This window comes from Glossina fuscipes, unplaced genomic scaffold (assembly GCF_014805625.2).
Source record: "Glossina fuscipes isolate IAEA_lab_2018 unplaced genomic scaffold, Yale_Gfus_2 0, whole genome shotgun sequence".
NCBI classification, from domain to species: Eukaryota; Metazoa; Arthropoda; class Insecta; order Diptera; family Glossinidae; genus Glossina; species Glossina fuscipes.
In genome coordinates this window covers 23,877,704-23,898,437 of record NW_023998414.1, presented here as the reverse complement: position 1 = coordinate 23,898,437, position 20,734 = coordinate 23,877,704, and the positions used below count along the sequence as shown (strand labels likewise).

At 32.2% G+C, this 20,734-nt stretch overlaps 1 protein-coding gene across 28 annotated transcripts in view; it reads left to right on the top strand.

Moving 5' to 3' along the window:
- The window catches only part of LOC119640798 (basement membrane-specific heparan sulfate proteoglycan core protein), a 205,498-nt gene extending 185,109 nt beyond the window's left edge, over nucleotides 1-20,389 (top strand). For 23 of the 28 annotated variants that reach the window (XM_038039037.1, XM_038039089.1, XM_038039073.1 and 20 more), the window contains 11 exons: nucleotides 324-495; nucleotides 6,620-6,670; nucleotides 8,167-8,607; nucleotides 11,645-11,853; nucleotides 11,915-12,190; nucleotides 12,824-13,749; nucleotides 13,810-14,227; nucleotides 14,290-14,572; nucleotides 14,632-15,048; nucleotides 15,110-15,257; nucleotides 20,325-20,389. In XM_038039037.1, the coding sequence (XP_037894965.1) occupies nucleotides 324-495; nucleotides 6,620-6,670; nucleotides 8,167-8,607; nucleotides 11,645-11,853; nucleotides 11,915-12,190; nucleotides 12,824-13,749; nucleotides 13,810-14,227; nucleotides 14,290-14,572; nucleotides 14,632-15,048; nucleotides 15,110-15,257; nucleotides 20,325-20,367 (3,384 nt within the window). In that variant the 3' untranslated portion in view covers nucleotides 20,368-20,389. Of the gene's footprint in view, nucleotides 1-323; nucleotides 496-6,619; nucleotides 6,671-6,863; nucleotides 6,987-8,166; nucleotides 8,608-11,644; nucleotides 11,854-11,914; nucleotides 12,191-12,823; nucleotides 13,750-13,809; nucleotides 14,228-14,289; nucleotides 14,573-14,631; nucleotides 15,049-15,109; nucleotides 15,258-18,630; nucleotides 20,275-20,324 lie in introns of those variants that run through there. The other 5 variants (XR_005247742.1, XM_038039047.1, XM_038039115.1 and 2 more) reach the window with 5 other exon arrangements.
- Nucleotides 20,390-20,734: the final 345 nt, after the last annotated feature.

The window sequence follows — 20,734 nt, the reverse complement described above, 5'->3', positions numbered from 1 at the left end:
GGGTCTAGTATGTAGAACTTGTGAGAAGAGTTTGACAAACAAAAACTTGAAAAAGAAATAGATTAAATACTATTTATTTGAAGAAAAGCAAACGAGCCTTCAACACTTCTAGATAAAAACATTATCTTCAATGCGTATTCCTCACTTGCTGAAGTATACAGCAGTAGGCTATTCAGTGTGCATATTCTAAGGGATCTTTTATATCTTTTGATCTTTTGCATTTTAAGCGATACGAAGGTTTTAATGGATGTGATTCCAAAATTCTTAGTTTATAATCAATTTCTGAATGACTCCTCCTTTCTTATTTACTATGATTTTCTCAGTACAATTGGCGTCGTGAAGATAACTTACCACTGCCTCAAACTGCCCAGAAGCGTGGCAATGAGCTTCTTTTATATCAGGTGCGAAAAGAAGATGAAGGCCGCTATATATGCGAATCCTTTACAACCGGTGGCGATGTATCCCAACCGTCATATGCCGAATTGAGAATTTCGCGTGAGTATCATGAACAAAGTGCCAGATCACAAAGACCCAACCAATATTATGATAGACGTTATAAATAAAAAGCAAAAAAAAAAAAATATATATATATATAATTATTTTAAAAATTTATTGAGAAAACAGAAAAAAATTAAAAAAATTAGCCTAAAATGAGTATGTCGTAAATGCAAAGAAACAACTGAAAATTGGGCATGTCCAGGAAAAACGTAAATCGAAAATGCATTGAAAAACCACCACTGATTTTACTTATTTTTTAACCATTTTTTTTCCTCTTGTTTTATATGTAAATAGTTTAACATTTAGGCAAACAGTGTAAATTAACCAAAAAAAAAAAAAAACAAAAAAAAAAATTCCGTTCATATATTTTTTTTTTTTTTTCTAAATATTTCTCTGTAAATTTCGAAATTTCCAATACAAGAACCCGGTGGAGGTTATTCGAATCATATTAATTTTGTAATTGCATGCCTGCCGTGTTTACAATTTATTAAAACCCAACAAAACATATAATTTTTTTAAGTGTTTTTTAACCACAACTTGTTTTTGTCAATATTCTTTTTTTTTCAATTTTTTTTTTTTTATTTTTTATAATGTTAACAATTTTAATTAATTTTTTAACAGCAACATTTTTACAAACAATTCTTAGCTGCCATTAAATTTTCTTAACACTTAAGCCTAATTTAAAACGAAAATCAATTAAAATCTTCATTTTGTTTAAATAAATATTAAAAAGAAAAATAATGATAAAAAATAATAATATTAACCAGATAACCGAAAAAACAAAAATGATTAAAAAATTTTTTATTTTATTTATTGATTTGATTTCTCATTTGTTAAAAAGGTTGCGGTTTTCTTTAGGTTAGAAATCGAACGGAACATAGAACTTTATCATGTTTAGAAACATTTCATAACAAAATTTTGGTTGCGGATCCCTTTTTATTTGAAAAAAAAAACATAATATTTTTTTTTTTTTAATTTATTTAATTGTTAGTATTTACCTTTTATTGTTTACCATTTTTTATTTACTTAGCTCTCTTTAGTTTTCTTACTTTTTCTTACCCATTTTTTCTTTCTATTTAATAAACTTTTCTCTATCCCTCGATTTCATACAGACAACCTGCTTTATTTTCTTTCCTTTCTTTTTAACTATCTTCTTCTCTTTGCTTCTCTTCTTAACTTTTCTTTCCTGTTTTATTCCTTCCTCTCTTTGCATGAATTCTTTTCTATACATATTACTTCACCACGTCTTTAAACTTAAAAATTTACTAATTTCGTCGCTTCCTCTTACACGACTACTTGTCGAATATTTCACAAAGTGTACCCGTTCAAATTAAAATCTCTTAAGATCAAGTATTTGGTTTTCGCCACACCCCTGGGATAACAAAAAGTGTGATTTAAGGACATGGACAAGGCTTTATTAATTATTAAAAATATAACAAAATTCATCTACAATCCATCTCATCGTATTCCTATATGAAAATTGAGCGTTGAATATCTCTCCAGATGGTAAAGGTTAAACAATGTCGAAACAATATTTCATCACTGTTAAGAGAAATGAAAATCTTATATACCTTTACCTCGAAGCAATCCACTATAACTACAAAATATCTTATTTAGATTGCAACAACTTTACGCTAATCTTTTAGTAAGCCTGAGAAAGTATATTTGCAATTTCATATGTCTAATGGGCTATCTGTGTTGCCTCCAAATCCGTGTGATTAAAGAGTGAGAGTAAGGTTTGACTTTCCGCAATCCAACAAAAGAGGAAAATCAAACAAAAACGGAGGAGTGGACAAGCTCAAATCTAATCAGGAATATTTTATGTACATCTATATATGGGCATATCTCAACATCCAATATATCCCGTCATTCGGTTAGGTACAATTTGAATAATTCGTACAAGGGCGAACTTAAAAACTTATCGCTGAAGATATTGTCGGCCATTAATGCGTCTCTTTTCATTTTATCGCCCTTCACTTCTTTCTTACACATTTACCTGCTTCTTCCGCTTTCCTGTTTACTTTCCCATCTTCGATTTGTCTTTTCTCTGTTTATGTTTTTCTTCTTTGTATTAATTTTCAAAATATTTTTTCTTTCTTGCCTCATTCTCTACTTTATCGCTTTCTACTTTTTGAATTGATGCACGTCTTTTGCTCTCTTCTCAAATTTACTTAACCTAACTTAAATTTCACTTACTTCATATTCTTAAGTTGTTCTTTATTTTATTCATTACTTCTTTCAATACTCCTTTATCAGAATAGGCCGCTGCTTAACCGTACAGCTAGACAGTTTCAATCATCGCCTCCCGATGCCTATGATTGTCCGACTATTCTCTTCTATCTATCTATTTGCTTTAGTTTTCAAATTCAAACCTAATATTATGAAATTTAACGGAATTTAAACTTAATTTGTATTCTCGTAATCCCCTTAAAAGGAAATACGCCTAGAAAATGAACTCCAATTTTTATGTTGCAACCATAATATTTGGGATTTTATCAGGGAATTGTCTCTTGTCCGTTTAATGATAAGTTTAATAATATAATCCATGTTCTCTTTATTTGCTTTATCTCTTCTGCGTTCACTTACTTGCAAAGGGAAAGTAGATGAGCAAAATAGATTGTGCATTAATTTAGGCTTTTCGCAAAGCTTAGGATCTTGAAGAAAATTATTGAATTGGAATCGAAAGAACTTGAATTCTTTACAAATTGAATTTGTAACATCTTTCAGAATTGTTATGAAAAGAAAAAAACAGAATTTCGAAAATTTGGTTTTGAAAAGCAGCGGAATGGACTTGTAACAACATTCTCACATCTGAGCAACGTTGGTCTAAGGGATTGGTTTTTTGAAAGTCAAACATCTCTCAACTTTATCGCGTTCCATAAGTTTCATTTTGTTTTTTAATTATGTTCTCTGTGCCATAATATATTGTCCATGAATATATATATATATATATATATATATATATATGTGTATATGTTCTTTTGTTTTTAGATACATTCACATTCGTAAATAATAATAATAAAAAAAAAACAATATATTAAATATAGATATATGTATTTTATGTATATATGTATGTAGTTGTATGTTCTCATTTCCCAACAAAAATACATTTATTTTGAAAAGTTTTCAAGTTACTCTCAATACAGTCGTGCACTTATTGAATAAATCAAATAGAAACTCATATTTTATTGCATAGAATTATCGCACGACGTTTACGTTTTAACTCTGTTCTGAAGAATACAAATCAATCAATGAAATCTTCATTCGTCTTTATCCAAAAATAGCTGAGCTAACGGTTTATCACCGAAGGGTGACGATTATATTCACTTTGCCACGCCTAGAAGGAAGTTTCAGAAACTCCATCATCGCATCCTATATACCGACCGCAAATATAAAACCATCGACTTCAAATTTGGCAGAAACCTTAGAAGTTCTTGCCAACAGGTTGATATCGTAAATGAGCAAAATCAGTCGAAGGACGCGCTTACATTATTACATAGACTGAGAAGAAATAATAATTGGTTTTTCCCTCACTACTCATACACCATAGCAGGTAAAATCACGAAAATTTGAACGCATATGCCATGGACGATGCTGTGGTACGTCTACAACAATGAGAAAAACTGACCACGCCTACCCAATATTCTAGTGCAATAAAATCTATTTTTTTTCAATACTTTTATAACGCACCCATAAAGTGTATAAATTTTTGACGGGTTTCAAATTCGGAATGCACATAAGCACGTCCGCCCGTTCATCTGTCCATCTATCCATCCGCGCTACTGTGTTATATCTGTGGTTAACAGTCTAACGTTGACAAAACGAAAGCTACGTCCACAAAATGGCGAACACCTTCGCTTTCCGTATTTTCTCCTTGTTACTCATCACGTACATGACACACAGGGTATAAATTTCGACTTTTATTTTGAAAATAGAAAAAATCAATCACACCCATCCAATGTTAAAAAGTACAAAAATTTACTTATTTTCCTTTTTTTCTCCGTTTTTTTCTTTTTTTTTTTTTTTTGGGACAGCAGTGATGGTCACGACCGAATATAATTTTCTTACTTACTTGCTATATCTAACACAGTGAGTGATGCAAACGGGACATTAAGTTTGCGTGAATGTATGCAGCACCCAGAATGACTTCATGTAGGCCAATCTTTTATTAAACAGATCAAATCAGACTCGCCTTTTGAATCGATCTAAGCTTATCTATCCGCCAGTCTGTTTGCTAGCCAGTCCGTCTCTTCCTACCATGCTTAATAGCAGGATGAGTACTTCTCAAGAAATTTTGTTGAAGTTTGGTACACCAACATACTTTGGCTCAAGTACGAATGCTATTGAAAACGATTCGGATCGGATCACTTTTTTGACCACTTCCAATGTAAGGCGTAAGTCTTTATATGAATATGCTTATTAAGCGAAATGTTCTTCCTTTAATAAGGGGGAATATGTTATCTTCATTTTAGTTCACGCTATCTATTATATTTGCTTTAATTGCTTTTGCCATCGCAATATGTCCGAGTCAAAATTAATGAAATCCTCCCAAAATACTCCCATTACGCTTTCTTTTTCAGATTCTACGAATTTATTATAAGTACATAGAAATGTAAAGGACATTATATGTGTTAGAAGGTACAGCGTACGTTACTGCGATGATACCAAGACTCGTGATTATCGTCTATACGATAAGTTTGTAACGCAGCATGCTATGCAATCATTCTAGGGATCAATTTCAATGAGAATATCTCTACTTGAAACTCTTATGCTTTTAGCGTGAGATTTGAAATCCGTTTTGAATTTCAAACGACCTTTTTTTTGAAAAATCTCAGAAAATATGAATCTCAACTAACCTTTTCGTACATGGTATCTTCGTTGCACCTGAATGGAGCTGACACCTTTTACTTTATTCTTATCGAATGTCAATATCACCATTTTAAGACAAATACATGACATCGAACATGTCTAGATGACACATAAAAATTGTAAATTACTTTGTTAACATTGAGGACGTGTCAGTTAGACGATGTAAATCACACTGATCTTATATAATGTATTTTTGATTTTTTTTTTTTGTGTCTATATTGTGGATGTAGACTTAGAAAGATCACACCTATTACCAAAGTTTATTGGTTTCGATAATCTGCCTTAATTTTTATGACTAAGAAATAGACACACAAACGGACGGAAATGAAAAAATCAAATCGTGAATATATATGTATTATGGCTATATATGTGCTTTATGTGCGCGTATTTCCGAAGGCTAAACACGAAAGGATAAATGTAGTGGAACTTCATTTTATGATAGTACGATCCTAGTGGGCTGACATAAACATTTATAGCATTATAGCAATTTCCATTCTATCATCTCAATTTATTCAACTGCAAGTAAATGTCATTAATACCGATCGTTTTGATTGATCTCAGTATCCATGCGTTCAATATGCGCACAGCAAATATTATCCTATATGACGGATTTACGATTTCGCTAATCCGGAAAGAACTTGAAAACTTTTCTTTGAAATTTCTTTTGTTTTAGAAAATTTTAAATCTTTTCTAGCATCAGCAAAATCACATACAGTGTAAATAAAATAATTTAAATGTTATTATGTAAATTTGATTTGAAGAAAAACAAAAAAAAATGCAAAAAACAATTAAAAAGTTTGTGTTTTGTGTAAAGAAATTATCGTTATAATAAGTAAAAATCAGTTTTCCATAGTAAAAAAAAAAAACAAAAAAAAAAAAAAACGAATAAATTAAATTACAAATTATTTTGAATATTGAAAGAAGTGAACAAACAAAAAAAAAAAAAAAATTCCAAATTAGACATGAAAAAATAAAATTTACAACATTTTTATTTTCTCTTGATTTTCTTTTCTTCTTTTTTTCTCCCTTTTCTTTCATCCACCCCTACTACCGCTACACTTCACCATTATGAATATATTTTCTTAACTTTAATTATATTATAATATAAAAAAAAAAAATTTTGTTTTCTTTTACTCCTCAACACACTGCTTGTCCTATACACTAAATGATGATGTTATGAAAATATTTCTTTTAATCATTTTTTTATATACGAATCAAAACAATTGAAATACAAACGAAAAAAAATTTAAAGGAGGTTACAGCCAATCTGAGATACCTTGCATGGTTTTCTATATCTGTACAGGTGTGTTAAAATATTTTATTAAATATTTGTACAAAAAAAAAAAAAAAAAAAAAATTAAAATTTTAAGTATTTTTTTAATATTTTTTTAATTAGCTAAATTTTTATACATTATTTTTTCAAGTATTATTATTGCATTTAAAAAGAAAAGTTATTCATATAAATATACATATTCAATTTTTTTTTTTTTTTTTAGCTATATACACGCGTAGAATTTAACTTTTTAGTTATGTTGAAAATTATCCATAAAAATTTTTTCATTTCAAACGATTTATGTTTACTTTATGTATATATATGATATATAGTTAATATGTAATGCATATATATATATGTGTATATGTATGTATATGTATGTATATATATGCACTTATGCATATATATAGATTTTATTTATATATGTATATATATACTTCTATATATATATATATATGTATGTATTGTGTGTGTTATTAAAACAAAACAAAATTAAGTGTCTGTTTATCCGTCTTATATGTGTCATTGATTATGATCTTAGCCTCTGTTGTAACCCAAATTGAATTAAAATCAACCCTGGTTTTAAACAGTATTATTAATAATCATCTCCCTCTCTTATCCTTTGTGCTTTTAAGAAAGCTTTATTTAACAGACTTTTAATAACCTTGTGTCTTTAGTGTTGAGCAATGAATTAAAGCCTAAATTAATAAATTTGTTTTATTCCTCCCTGACCTTCCCCCTCCTCTTATTTAAAAGGTATTTGAATTTAATTATAAAGTATTTTCTAAGGCATTTTTTTATATATGATATCCTCCACCATAGCAATATCCGTTAAACTTACCAATACTGAAGACATTCTAATTCGGTCCGTCCGTCCACGGTATCGATATATTTTATGACAATTTTAATACGGAAAGAGATTCGTGTATAGTAAATGATTACACCGGGCTCAAGTCTTGCAGAGACTGAAGGCTTTTCAATTCAATACACATTTGTCCGTCTGTTGAAGCTGGTTTAAGAAAATTTTAAGTGAACTAACAAATCTGGATCTGCATATATTAGCCGAAATCGATTTAGATTATGTATTACGTATAGATGATTAGTCTTCTCGGTAAAAGTCGACCAACATTACCGACTATCGTTTTTGAACGAATTTCAGAAAAACCTATCAATTTTAAGTCAGGGAGAAGATTAAATCTCTCCCTTCTCCCAATTCAATTATAAAGTGGACGATGATTATCTAAAATTCGGCTTAGGTCGTATATTCTTCTTTTCTCTTGTTTTTTATCTAACAACATAAATAAAAACAAACGTCCGCAAATTTTCTAATACATCTTCTTTACTCTTTTATTTTCGTGAATTTTTTTTCTACACTGTTCATCCTTACAAAAACAAAAAAAAAAAAAAACAAAAACAAAAACAAAAACTAAAAAAAAAAAAAATACAAAAACATTTTGAATTATTTATAAATATTTTTTTCAAAATATTATTCTCAAAAAACCAAATTCACTAAAAACACACAAAAGATGTTAAGCCACTGAAACCCATAAAAGCTAAACCGCTCACCACGGCCACGTCTCTGACAGCTAATAACAGCAGCAATCGTTCATATGCTTGTCAACCTAGTGATTTCCGGTGTATCTCTCACCCTCACACCTGTATAACTAAATCAATGGTTTGCGATGGCATACATGATTGTACCGATCATTCAGATGAATTCAATTGCACGCGTCCGCTAAACAATGGTAATAATAACGGCCTAAAACGTTGGAAAAAGCATTCAAGCTATCAATCAAGACCCAAACCTCTAGCAACATCACAGTCGTCCCTAGCAACAACACAGTCTACGGTGTCTGCGCCCAGTCGCCATAATAAAAGACGTAAACAGCGCTTGCTGAAAAGCTCGCCGGCTTATAAAAAATATTCTTCGGCCAAAAAGGCTCAAAGTTTAATGAAGAAAAAAATCGGTTTGTTTTAAGTTTTCATTCACTTTCTTTTCTGTACTTCTTCTGTATGTTTGTTTGGTTTTTCATTTACTTTGTTGTTCACTTGGCAAAAAACAAAAAAAAAAAAAATCGCAATATTGAAAAGCCACACATTTTTTACACATTTTGTTTATTTTTTATGCATTTAGTTTGAAGGCTCACTAAGTTAAGATATCCTTGTTGTTGGTACAGAGGTAATGCAATTGTAGTTTTTGGCAATCCAAAGAGCAACGAATCAATTTGTAAAATGCTCTCTCATCTATGTCGAACTATCACATGTGGCACATTGCATTTTGGTCCCACAACAACACAGAGAATGCAACTCCGAACGCATTTTTGAAAACACTACTAGATTAGAGATTACACCAAATCACACCAGTAATATATATAAAAATGAAAATTGTATTTAAACAAGAGAGTGATTCAATTTGGTTATAATGTAAGCGCAAAAATTTTCATTCAATTTACTGTCCATTATATGCATATTGTTGCCAATTGTCTACATTCTAGCTATAAAAAAAATTAATTTTAAAATTTTACCATATATCGTAATTAATTTTAAAATTAAATGGAACTTGAGTATAGCTAATTGGCAACAATATCCATTTAAGGATTAAAAGATGACGGCCAATATAGGCTAAATTCTTTACAGAAAGAGTGGCTGGCTGCAAATTTTTGGATTTCTTTTTACTACACTTTCCAGAGTTAAAATAAAGTCACCGAAATGATGGCTCATTGAGTACATCCATTAATGAAATGAATTCTTCACCAGAATAACACTTCAAGTTCGAAACATTGTCATGGTATTTCTCAAAAATAAGTGCCATTAAGCGAAAGCAAAGCATATGTAAAAATTTTTCAATTTCTACTTTTGAAGAACGATCAACTGTCATAACTGTCTGAATTTTCTAGATAAACAGCATTTATTAGATGTTTGACCAAGTCTCAGTCGATTTTTGGTAAACCGGAACGTTTTTTTTATAAAATGACACTCAGTCCGTTATTCAAAAGATTATTCGTCGCTAGACACAACTTTTCCCATCTTCTAGGCTGAAAATGAATTCCCTGTGGAAAGTCCGAATGACCTTATGAGACTATCCATAAGGCGAGTTTCGTTTGAACAAAAAACACACATTAATTAAGATCAATATTGATCAGAAGAACTTACGATTGACGAATAGGACAAGGCTAGTAGCACTTTAGACATGTGTGGCTGGCTTCATTTGGTCTTTCATAACATATAAAATTAGTTGATCTCCGGATTGAGTCACTGTGGATGTTCAGTTTTATTGTCAATGTTAACGCCTCTTTTAGTCAACATCAAAGTTACTACCGTTTCAGTTATCTTAGAGGTCATCTTCCGTCAAAATTCGCCAGCACTCCCTTTCGAAGTGAATAAAGATTGTACGCCTTTTAATAATGATTTACATGGTGTCTACAAGCGCATGCTTTCTAGACAATACCTGAAAATCAGTTAATACTAAGATCTTGGAGTTCTTCAGTTAGTGATAACGGGAAGTAATTCATATAGAAAAAAGAGATTTTTTCAAAACAGAAACATTTGACTCCTCAACAAGTGTTAACCATTTTGAGTCACTTATTAAGAAAAGGTTTTTACACTTAAATCTAATTGTGTGTGTAATTTCGTTTACAAGTTCTTATTATTTTTGTTATTTTTTTTTTTTTTTTTTTTAAATTCCATTTACTCTCATTGAGAAAAAAAAGTAATAAGTGTAAGTACTTTTTGTTCTCATCAAAAAGGATTAATCAACAGATCACCCTCTCTTTGCAATACATATATATTAAAATCATATTCACTCTGTCACATTTCCTCTCACGCATAATCACGCTTTTGTATTTCATTCATCACGAAGTGCATGTAATTAAACGGTAGTCTTTCTATATATATATATATATATTTGTTTTTTTTTTTTTTTTTTTTTTTTTTTTTTTGGTAGATTAACATATTAATTAACCTAAAAAATTTGCAAAAAGAAAAAAAATCCCAACCAAAATTTTGTAAATAATTGAACATAACCTAAAATTTTTGATGAATTAACTCCGTATATTCCTTGAATTAGAAAAAGTCAATTTGTTAAAGATCCGGGTGTAGTTTTGCATAAATGTTCTGATATTATGTTTATTTGCATAATTTGTTGGTAACTAGTTCTGATTATCCATTTAATTAGTTATTAGTTGGTACAAATTTATTGTTTTTTTTTGTTTTTTTTTTTTTTTTTCGTAGATAAAACGTTTTTGTGTGTTTTCTTTTTCTTTGTATTAGCTAAACAATTCGAGAAAAAGAAATGTTTTTTTTTTTTCTCTTCTAAATTTCGTATAATAGATTTTTCAATAAAATGTATACAATATATGCTAACATATTATTTTTATGTATCTTCTATTTCTCTCCACAAACCACATCAAAAACGTCAATTAAACTGTGCACACCCACCAAAAAAAAATTATATATTTATTATTATAATCACCACAAAAACAATATCATCACAAAACTGTATCTCTCTGTCTGTCACTCTTGCTCTCGCTCTCGCTCAAACATCGCCTATGTGCTAAATAAAATGTCTGTGATTGTTGCTGACTGACTGCTACTACTACTACTACTACTATTACTACTACTACTACTACAACTTTTATACTCATCATTTATCGACAAATGTTAAAAATCGCCAAAAAAAAAAAAAATAATAATAATAATAATAAAACAACAAAATCAAATAAATCGTTATTAAAAAAACTTTTTTCTACATACAATACAACATAATCTAACACTCTATACATCCGCTATAAAAATATATCTCTATATATATATATATATATATATGTATGTGTATATGTGTGTGTGTCCAAAATTGTCATACTGGTGTAACAATCAACTTACCGCACATTGTTATTGGTTTTGTGTTAAACAATAAAAACATAAATAAATAAATGAATAAATAACACAAACGTTCTGGTAATCATCCTTGTATCGCGCATCTTTCACTTATCTTGGCACTGAAAGTGGGGGCTAGACCTCAACACTTCTATCCGCCAGCTCTGCATGCGAGCTCAACCGCTCTGCCCCGCGACTTGAGTTTAAAACTGGATCAACAGCACTCCAAGTTACGTGTAGGTGAATCTACCGAAGTAGAATGCTATTCATCCGATGATACGTACAGTGATGTTATGTGGGAGAGAGCCGATGGTACACCTTTACCGCCTCATATACAAGTAAGTAAGATTAACTTATCCGAAAGTATCACCACGCTCATTATCTTTTCCTCTTTCAAAGCAAATTGGCAACCGTTTGGTTATATCTCATGTCACATCTGTCGATGCGGGAACTTATGTCTGCAAATGCAAAACCGATGAAGGCGATTTATATACAACCACCTATGAATTGGAAATTGAGGAGATTATGCATGAATGGAAGCATCCGAAAATTGAATATGCCAAGGTTGGCTCTATGGCGAAATTAAAATGCGATGCGGATAATAGTCAAGCTTCACCCAGCTATAGATGGTCAAGGCAATATGGACAAATGCAACTGGGTACCGATATTTTAAGTGTAAGTTGCTTTTTAAATACAAAAACTTGGAAAAGTTTTGCTACAGATGCTCACGCAATTAAAATCTGACTGAGATCGTTTATATATGTAGTACATGTTTATATAAGACAGCGGACCGAGGAAAAACGTATAGGCTTTCAAGATATTCGCGGCTCTAGTTTCATTTCGTTTTTAATAATTCGTTTCAAATTTTTTCGCTTGGGTCTAGATCGCCAGTTCATCGATCTTTGACTGCAATTGTTAAGGCAAAACAATGTTGTACATATACAGATTCAAGTTTTCCACCAAACAGTCTATCATCCGATGAAAGAAATACCCTGCTTCTGGAAAAGTCGCTTAATCAATTAATTCGGTCTATTTTAAATTATGAAATAACTAATGATTTACTTTCGCAGAAGGCCTGCATTGGATTACTTTTCGAATGCCACATAACTCGAAGCTTAGCACAACGAAACTTGACTTTGCCTATATTGAAGCGTACAATGGAGATTAAAATTTTATTATCGTCATTACTTTGGTCCTCTCAATAGATGAGAATGTAATGCTTTAACATAAGCTTTTTTAACATTATAGGACTTCGCCTCCCTTCGCATCTGTTAGTAAAAATTCAATTATTTATTATGTTTGCTTTAGGATAAGTTGGTCCTACACGACGTCCAGGCCAATGATGCTGGCACTTACGTATGCACTGTCACTGATACGAATGGCGAATCTGTCGATTATCCTACGATTTTGGTAGTAACTGGAGCTGTACCTCAATTCGATCAGAATCCTCTAAGTTATATGTCTTTCCCGACATTACGCGATTCATTTATAAGGTTTAACTTTGACATTACATTCCGTCCAGAATTACCAAACGGTTTATTATTATTTAATGGTCAAAAACGCGGCAACGGCGATTATATATCACTATCGCTCAAGAACCGTTATCCAGAATTCCGTTTCGATTTCGATGGTAAACCGATGATTGTACAAGCTGAACATCCCATTACATTAAATAAATGGCATACTGTGCGGGTTAATCGTTTCCGTCGCGATGGTATTATGCATGTCGACGATCAACATCCGGTAGGATTTCCCACACTATCACCGTCCTCTTCATTAGATTTGATAGAAGATTTATATATCGGCGGTGTGCCTAGTTGGGATATGCTGCCTGATGAAGCGGTCGATCATAAAGTGGGCTTTGTAGGCTGTATTAGCCGTTTGACTCTACAAGGTAGTATTATTGAACTGATGAAAGAGGCAAAAGTGAAAGAGGGTATCAATGGCTGCCAACCATGTACGACAAATCCTTGCTCCAATGATGGCATTTGTATGGAAAGCCAAAGCGAAATGGCTTACTCATGCATTTGCCAGCCCGGTTGGACAGGACGGAATTGTGGCGTGGAAGGTACACAATGCACACCTGGCATCTGTGGAGCAGGACGTTGTGAAAATACCGAAACCGGTTTGGAATGCTTGTGCCCGCTAAATCGAACAGGAGATCGTTGTCAGTACATAGAACATTTAAACGAGAATAGTTTAGCTTTTAAGAAAAATAGTTTTGCTGCCTATGGGTAAGTGAAGTGAAAAAGTTTTTTTTGGAAAGAAAACAAAGTAATGTATTATTGTTTTAGTGTTCCTCGGGCTTCTAAGCTAAATATTAAATTCCGAGTTAGACCAAATAGTTTAGACGACGCGGTTCTATTGTATACGGCCGAATCAGAAATGCCTAGCGGTGATTACGTTGCCGTTGTGTTGCGCAACAAACATGTTGAGCTGATTATTAACACGGGAGCCCGTCTCAAGCCAGTAGTTGTACGTTCCACAAATCCACTGCCTCTTAATCAATGGACTGAAATAGAAATAGCGCGTCGTTTTGGCGAAGGTATACTTCGTGTAGGTAGTGAACCTGAACAAAAGGCCAAGGCGACTGGAGCTGCTCGCACGCTATATATACGCACGCCGCTGTACATAGGAGGCTACGATAACGAAAAGATTACCTTGAATTACGATGTTAATGTAACTCAAGGTTTCGATGGTTGCATATCGAATGTAAGTGGATACTCGAATTTTTAAAAATGATATGGTCTTGCATAGATTATCCCTTGATTCAGTTATATGAAGCTCAACGACAATTGAACTTGATTGCCGATATACGAGAAGCTGCCAATATACAAAATTGTGGGGAGATTAATGAAATCGATCAGAACGAAACCTTTCAAACAGAGACGACACATGATAAGCACGATCGCGTAGACGTGGCAGTACACAAAATGATAATCCCAGACGAAGGTTGTGATAGTGACCCTTGCGAAAATGGCGGTACATGTCATGTAATTAACGATACAGTTACCTGTGATTGCGCTATCGGATTTGTTGGCGCACATTGTGAGGACTGTAAGTTTCTGCCAATTTTTACAGATTTCCAAGTTTTAAGAATTCCGTTAACGTTACAGTCATTCTGTTGAAATTTGATGCGAATTTCCGCGGTAACGGTTATTTGGAACTGGATCGCTCACAATTCAACGATGAAACCAATCAGAAATACTCGTTCGCTGCTATGGTCTTCTCAACTAGTGATCCCGATGGCTTGTTGTTATGGTGGGGTCAACCCAAAGGTGAAACGTATACTGGACAAGATTTCATGGCTTTGGCTTTGGTGGATGGCATTGTTGAATTTGCGTTCCGTTTGAATGGTGAAGAGGCCGTCATCCGAAATCCCGATAAACGTGTGGACGACGGACACCGTCATATAGTATTAGTTAAACGTACTGATAACACGGCTATATTAGAATTAGACCATGTCTTATATGCGGATGAAACTAGGCCAACTGGCAAAAATACTATGAGCTTGCCTGGCCATGTATTTATAGGTGAGATCAGGAAGAAGATATGAAGGTCGAACGTTTATTTACTTATTTCGAATCGTTTTAGGTGGCGCACCCGATTTAGATAATTTCACTGGCGGCCGTTACAAGCAAAATTTCACCGGTTGCATACATGTGGTTGAGGGTGAAGAAAGCGGTACCATAGAATTAGGCAAAGTGGCTATAAGCGGTATTAATGTAGACACTTGTCCAGCGTAAGTATTTAACAATTTGCGAAATTGTTTTCATTTTTTTTTTTTTTTTTTTTTTTTTTTTTTTTAAATTCTTTTTCTCTTTTACAAACATGCGACCTCCAGTAATTGGATTCCTTCTAGTTTAGTTTATCATGAGTTAGATTTCAATGATGTTTTTCGTTTCGATCCAAATCTATTCGACGCTTTAGATCAGCCACCGCCCGTACATATTCTATATCCCAGACCTTCTATGCCTGCACATTACGATAGCAGTGCTTTCACTTCTTTAAATCATTTACAAAAATCATGTCATCTCTCCAGGGTTCATTGTTTCTATATAGAAGAGAGTTGCTCTCTTTTCTTTCAGGTTATAATAATGTCCGGCTTATTATTGATATGGTCGCATTTTTTAAATAAATGGTATTTTGGTTTAGGTACAAAAATCAAATTGAAATCTTAAAATCACGATTACGCATAATTGTTATCCGTAAGTAGTAAACTATTAAGGCAAAATAAATTAAATTAATTACAGCAATGTTTTCGGTTACCTTTCGTATCGAAGGTTTCCGTGTTCTTTCTTAAAAAAAAAAAAAAAAAAAACGATATCAAAGATATATTTTCATGTACATACTTTAGAGATTTAAGAGAAATAGTAAAAACGCTCTGTTGCAGGTCTGACTATTACTTGTAAGACATTCATATCACCTAATATTATATATACGTTAAACCCACAAAGCAAATCAAGTTGAACAGGGGAACATTTTAGGCACCTTAATATAGGACTTTAAAAAATTCAAATTTATTAAATGAGAATGAGAATAAGCATGAGAATGAGAAAAAATTATATATGAAGAAGATAAGCTGGGGGGACCTGTCAACATCATCAATACAAAGAAACTTTATTTACTACAAAAACAAAGTTCAAATCCCTTTGAAGGAGACAGAAGGTCACTTTAAATCAATTAAATAAAACGCAATTAATCCGACATAGATTCGGGCAAGGTCGACTTTTATCACTATCCCACATCCCTCCGTCTAATACAATTTTTCAATTGTCTTCGTCCTTAAAATGCAAAAAATTATGCCTTTTCCGCATTTTAAGAATGAACCTGCATAGGAATCGTTGCGTTGGGGAACAATCAGAAAAGCCGACTATCCAGTCCCAACTTACCGCAACGAATTATTTTTATCAAACCACCATTTAGCAATTTTTTTTTTTTTTTTTTTTTTTTTTTTTACCAATCACTCAGGAAACGTCTCTTATTCGTGTAATTTGGTGATGGCTAGAAAAAAAAAGAAATGAAAGAAGAGAAGAGAAGAAAGGAAGAGGCGTAATGAAGTGGCCGCAGCCATTTATTCAATATACCAAAATTTTCCTTTTTTTACATATTTCCCTATATGGAGAGTCTAATTCCATCCATTTCTAATATTAATTATCGTTAAACCAAAATATGTCAACACATCAAATTTCCTGACAATATCTCGAAAGCTGCTATATACGGGATGAATACAGTAATACCTGGATAGCAATTAAACAGACAGACGGACAATTGGAGACATATGCCTAAATAAAATAAGTTGGATGGATGTCGAGTATAATTAGATAAGTTCGTCTAAAATAAACGATCCATATATATTAATATCATATCAAATCGTATATTATAAAAAGAAAGAACCATAAAAGCATATCACGAATATATACGATAAAGCTTTTTGTCAGTCGTAGGCCATTTATTAATTAATAGCCCAATTAAAGAGTAATGCTACCTTAAAATTAATTTCGCGTTTTTATACCCATCACCAACGGATTAGGTGTATATACAAAGTACATATATTCTTGATTACTATCAAATTCTAAATCGATTTAAACATGAGCCGTCTATCCGTCTGGCTGTCCCTCTGTGTAATGTTTGTTATAAATGTTCTCCTGGCGGCAAAAATGAAGCTATCGACTTGAAATTTGTCAGCAAAATTATAACTTCTTGCACGCACCTTGGTATTCAAAATACGCCAAATCGGTTCAAGGACACGCTTACAACAAGCCTCGTATACTGTGGACACCTCTGTTTTTGAAACGAATAGTATTTTTACTCATTATTCATAAACTATGGCAGATAAATGTACAGAAATTTGGACTTATATTCTATGGATGATGTTGTGGCATCCGTACTAAACATGAAAAAAATTGGCCGCTCCTATCGAATACTATAGCATACCAAAGTTTAATTTTTTTTTTTCAATACTTTTATAACGGGCCGAGTCAAGCTTCAAAAATCCCATAAAGTATATAAATTCTTGGCCAGTTTCAAATTCGGATTTTATCAAATCATATTCATCTGTTCGGCTGTCCGTCTGTCTGCCTGCCTAACTGTGTGGTATTTGTGGTAAAAATTCTCCCGTTAGCGAAATTGAAGATACATCCTACAAATCTGCAAAAGAATTTGTAAGTGACGTAAGCTTTTCAAAGGGCACGCGTAAAACGCCTACTCGCCTATCCGACAAGAACTTTTATTTTAAAAATAGAGAAAATCACCCGCGTCCAGTTTAGCTCGTTTTTTTCGTTTTTTTATCTTTTTAGTGTAAAGGTCATGGGTATGAACGATTCGGTCACAATCGAATGTAATAAAAGGTTGCATTACTCCTTAAGAAAACTCAAAATATTTATTTATAAATGAAAAAAAATTTTTTTTTTTCTCAAGCGTGGCCTCACTGCATATCTCATGTGTTTACATATTATATATAGGACTTAAGGTATACGCTATTATATAATGAGCTGTGAATGAAATCAATAATGATATACATACATACGTTATAGCAAAATTCTTAAGTATATTAGAGATAAGCTTTTTGTCAATTATCGCATCAAATTACATTTGCAGTCACCGCCAAAAAAAAAAAAAAAAAAAAAAAAAAAAAAAAAAAAAAAAAAAAAAAGGCCATAAAACATACTACATAAAAAAAATTAATTTATATTCGATTTGGACCGAATCTGCTAATATTCATATAATTCGCGAAATGGAGATTCAAGAAGTCAAGAAGCATACGGCAAAACTCACCCGACGGGCACATTAGCAACGCTAACTAGAAAGTGCTATCCTCGTCGCTGCACCCACTAAACATAACTTCTTCTCACTAACACTATCTTTACTCGATGATCTCATTTCGGTTTGATGAAAATGAAAAATGTACCATATATCACTGCAGACCAATCAAATTTCGTTACGTTCTATTTATCGACTTTTTTATTTTTATTTATTTCTCTTTTCTTTTCATAATTGATTGCCTTTTTATTTGAAAGTTTGAAATTTTCCTTTTTTTTTTTTTTTGTTGTCATATTTCTTTTAATGCTCCATAATTTAAAATTTTTATATGTACGCTAATCTTTCCGGATCAGTGGTCTTTGCATTGAAAGCATGCATAAGTAGTAAGTTGGTACAAAAGGCGTTTCAAGCCTGAAGATGTAGCTGCGGGCTTCCGTCTTCGCATCGGTAACGGCAAGTTTTTACCGTTATTTTGAAAAATAAAGCAATCATTGCCCCGTTTCTTGCTTAGGGATGACTTCATTGGATGATACCGTAAAGCTAATACGCGGGGCGACTAGCGATCTTTGCAAATCGGTATCGCTATCATCTTTACAACTCTCACTGCCCTCGATAGCATCATGGTCGTTAGAACGTTCATCCCGATTAGAACTATATACATATACCGAAATTGTTATCATCAATGCGATATATAATACATCTGCCAGACAGTTCAAGCAGACATTTGTGAAGAATTCTTTCGATATTTGCCACCGGTACCAAATTCCTCATTTGATATCGTACTTGGTTTAATATCTCGGTTTCGCTGACGAATGTGTCTTCATACCCCTCGCATAATAGGTTCACTGCGTTTATTGCGTGACGCTCTACCTTTTTTGGTCCTTTTATATTTTCCATTTATAAAATAATTGCGTCGGAAAGAGAATATTCCAAAAAAAAAAAAAAAAAAAGACGTTTTATTTGATATGCGAGAGTTATGAGGGATAGAAAGCAGCCACAAGCTAGGAGGTGTAAGCGCGATTGATGGCCATTACCACTTTAACGTTCTAAGTATTGTCAGATCCATAAGTACATCTTGTAGCTGATTTTTGTAAAGTGCAGTGATTATATACGCACCACAAGGTCACCGGAATCATTTGTATTTATGTACGACATTTATTATTATAGATGTCCTTCGCTTAACACGATTAATTCGTACGGTGCCTTATCGAAATCGTGTTATAATATTCGATAATTTTGTACCCTGTTGCATCGAAATTATACTTTCAAAATAACGTGTTAAGGAGGATGACCACGTAGACGTTGTATATTAAAAAACACAATCAATATAATTGTGGATCGAAATCCAAGATATGTTAGCTCTCATCTCTCTAAAAAACTAAGGGCCATAAAGTAATTGTGAAAATTATTTAAAATAAATAAATTTGATGTTGTTCCGATAACAAAGTTAAGCAAAGGTTCAAAGAAAAATTTGGCTTAATCAGAAGAAAGCGACTCCGTAAATTGGGCGCCATTATAAGGACGCAAAATATCGCCTGTTTCTTTATATCTACCAGCAATGTGGGTGGGCATATTGATTTTGTGAAAACGTTTACGACGACCAGAAGGAAGCTTCATAGTATTACGCATCGTGAACTTTCTTTCGAAAATCGAAGGGACGGATAAGTGATTAATTTGGTCTTACGATACTGTACCTACCTAAAAATTCACTTTGTTCAAAAGTTGGCGTTTGGTAATCTTCTCAACAAAACCCCATTTTCGCCGAGTTCAAATTTTTACATTGTTCTTAGACTTTTTCACCTCGTCAAAGGCATTTAATCAAATAGAATTTAAAATTGACGACAATATATCATCCATAACTAACTTATGGCATTTGGGAAAATGTCGTAAAAACCTTAATTACTTTCTAAGAAATGTTCCGCATTTCTGGAACATTTTTGACAGAAAGTTTTTCACGCTTTATTTGATTTCATTTTTATTTATTCATTTATTTATTGAATTATTTTTTAATGATTTCTTTAATTTAATTTTTCATCACGATTTGCAGTGTAGATGAATCTCTCGACGACGCCGAACCACCTCTTCAATAGTTTTAATTATTTATTAAAGCAATTAAAACGCAATCTACTCTTTTTTTCAGTAAATTATTTTTCACAACAAATAACATAAATCGAAAAGCACTCGAAAGCAAAAACAAAAGGATTTTTCCTTTTTTTATTTTATTTTTTTTTTTAAATAAAACAAACAAGTTATAATCAGTTTTTAAGTTTATAAACTAACAAGTTAAAAAATGTTAATCAGTTTTTTTTTTTTTTTTCTTTTATTTTGCGCAATTTTCAATGTGTCATATTATTTTTAAAAGTAACTTTAAAAACAAAATCAAAGTAAATTCAAATAATGGAAACATTTGTTTTTTTTTATTTTTGTTTTTTTTGTTTTTTTTTTTTTTTTTTTTTT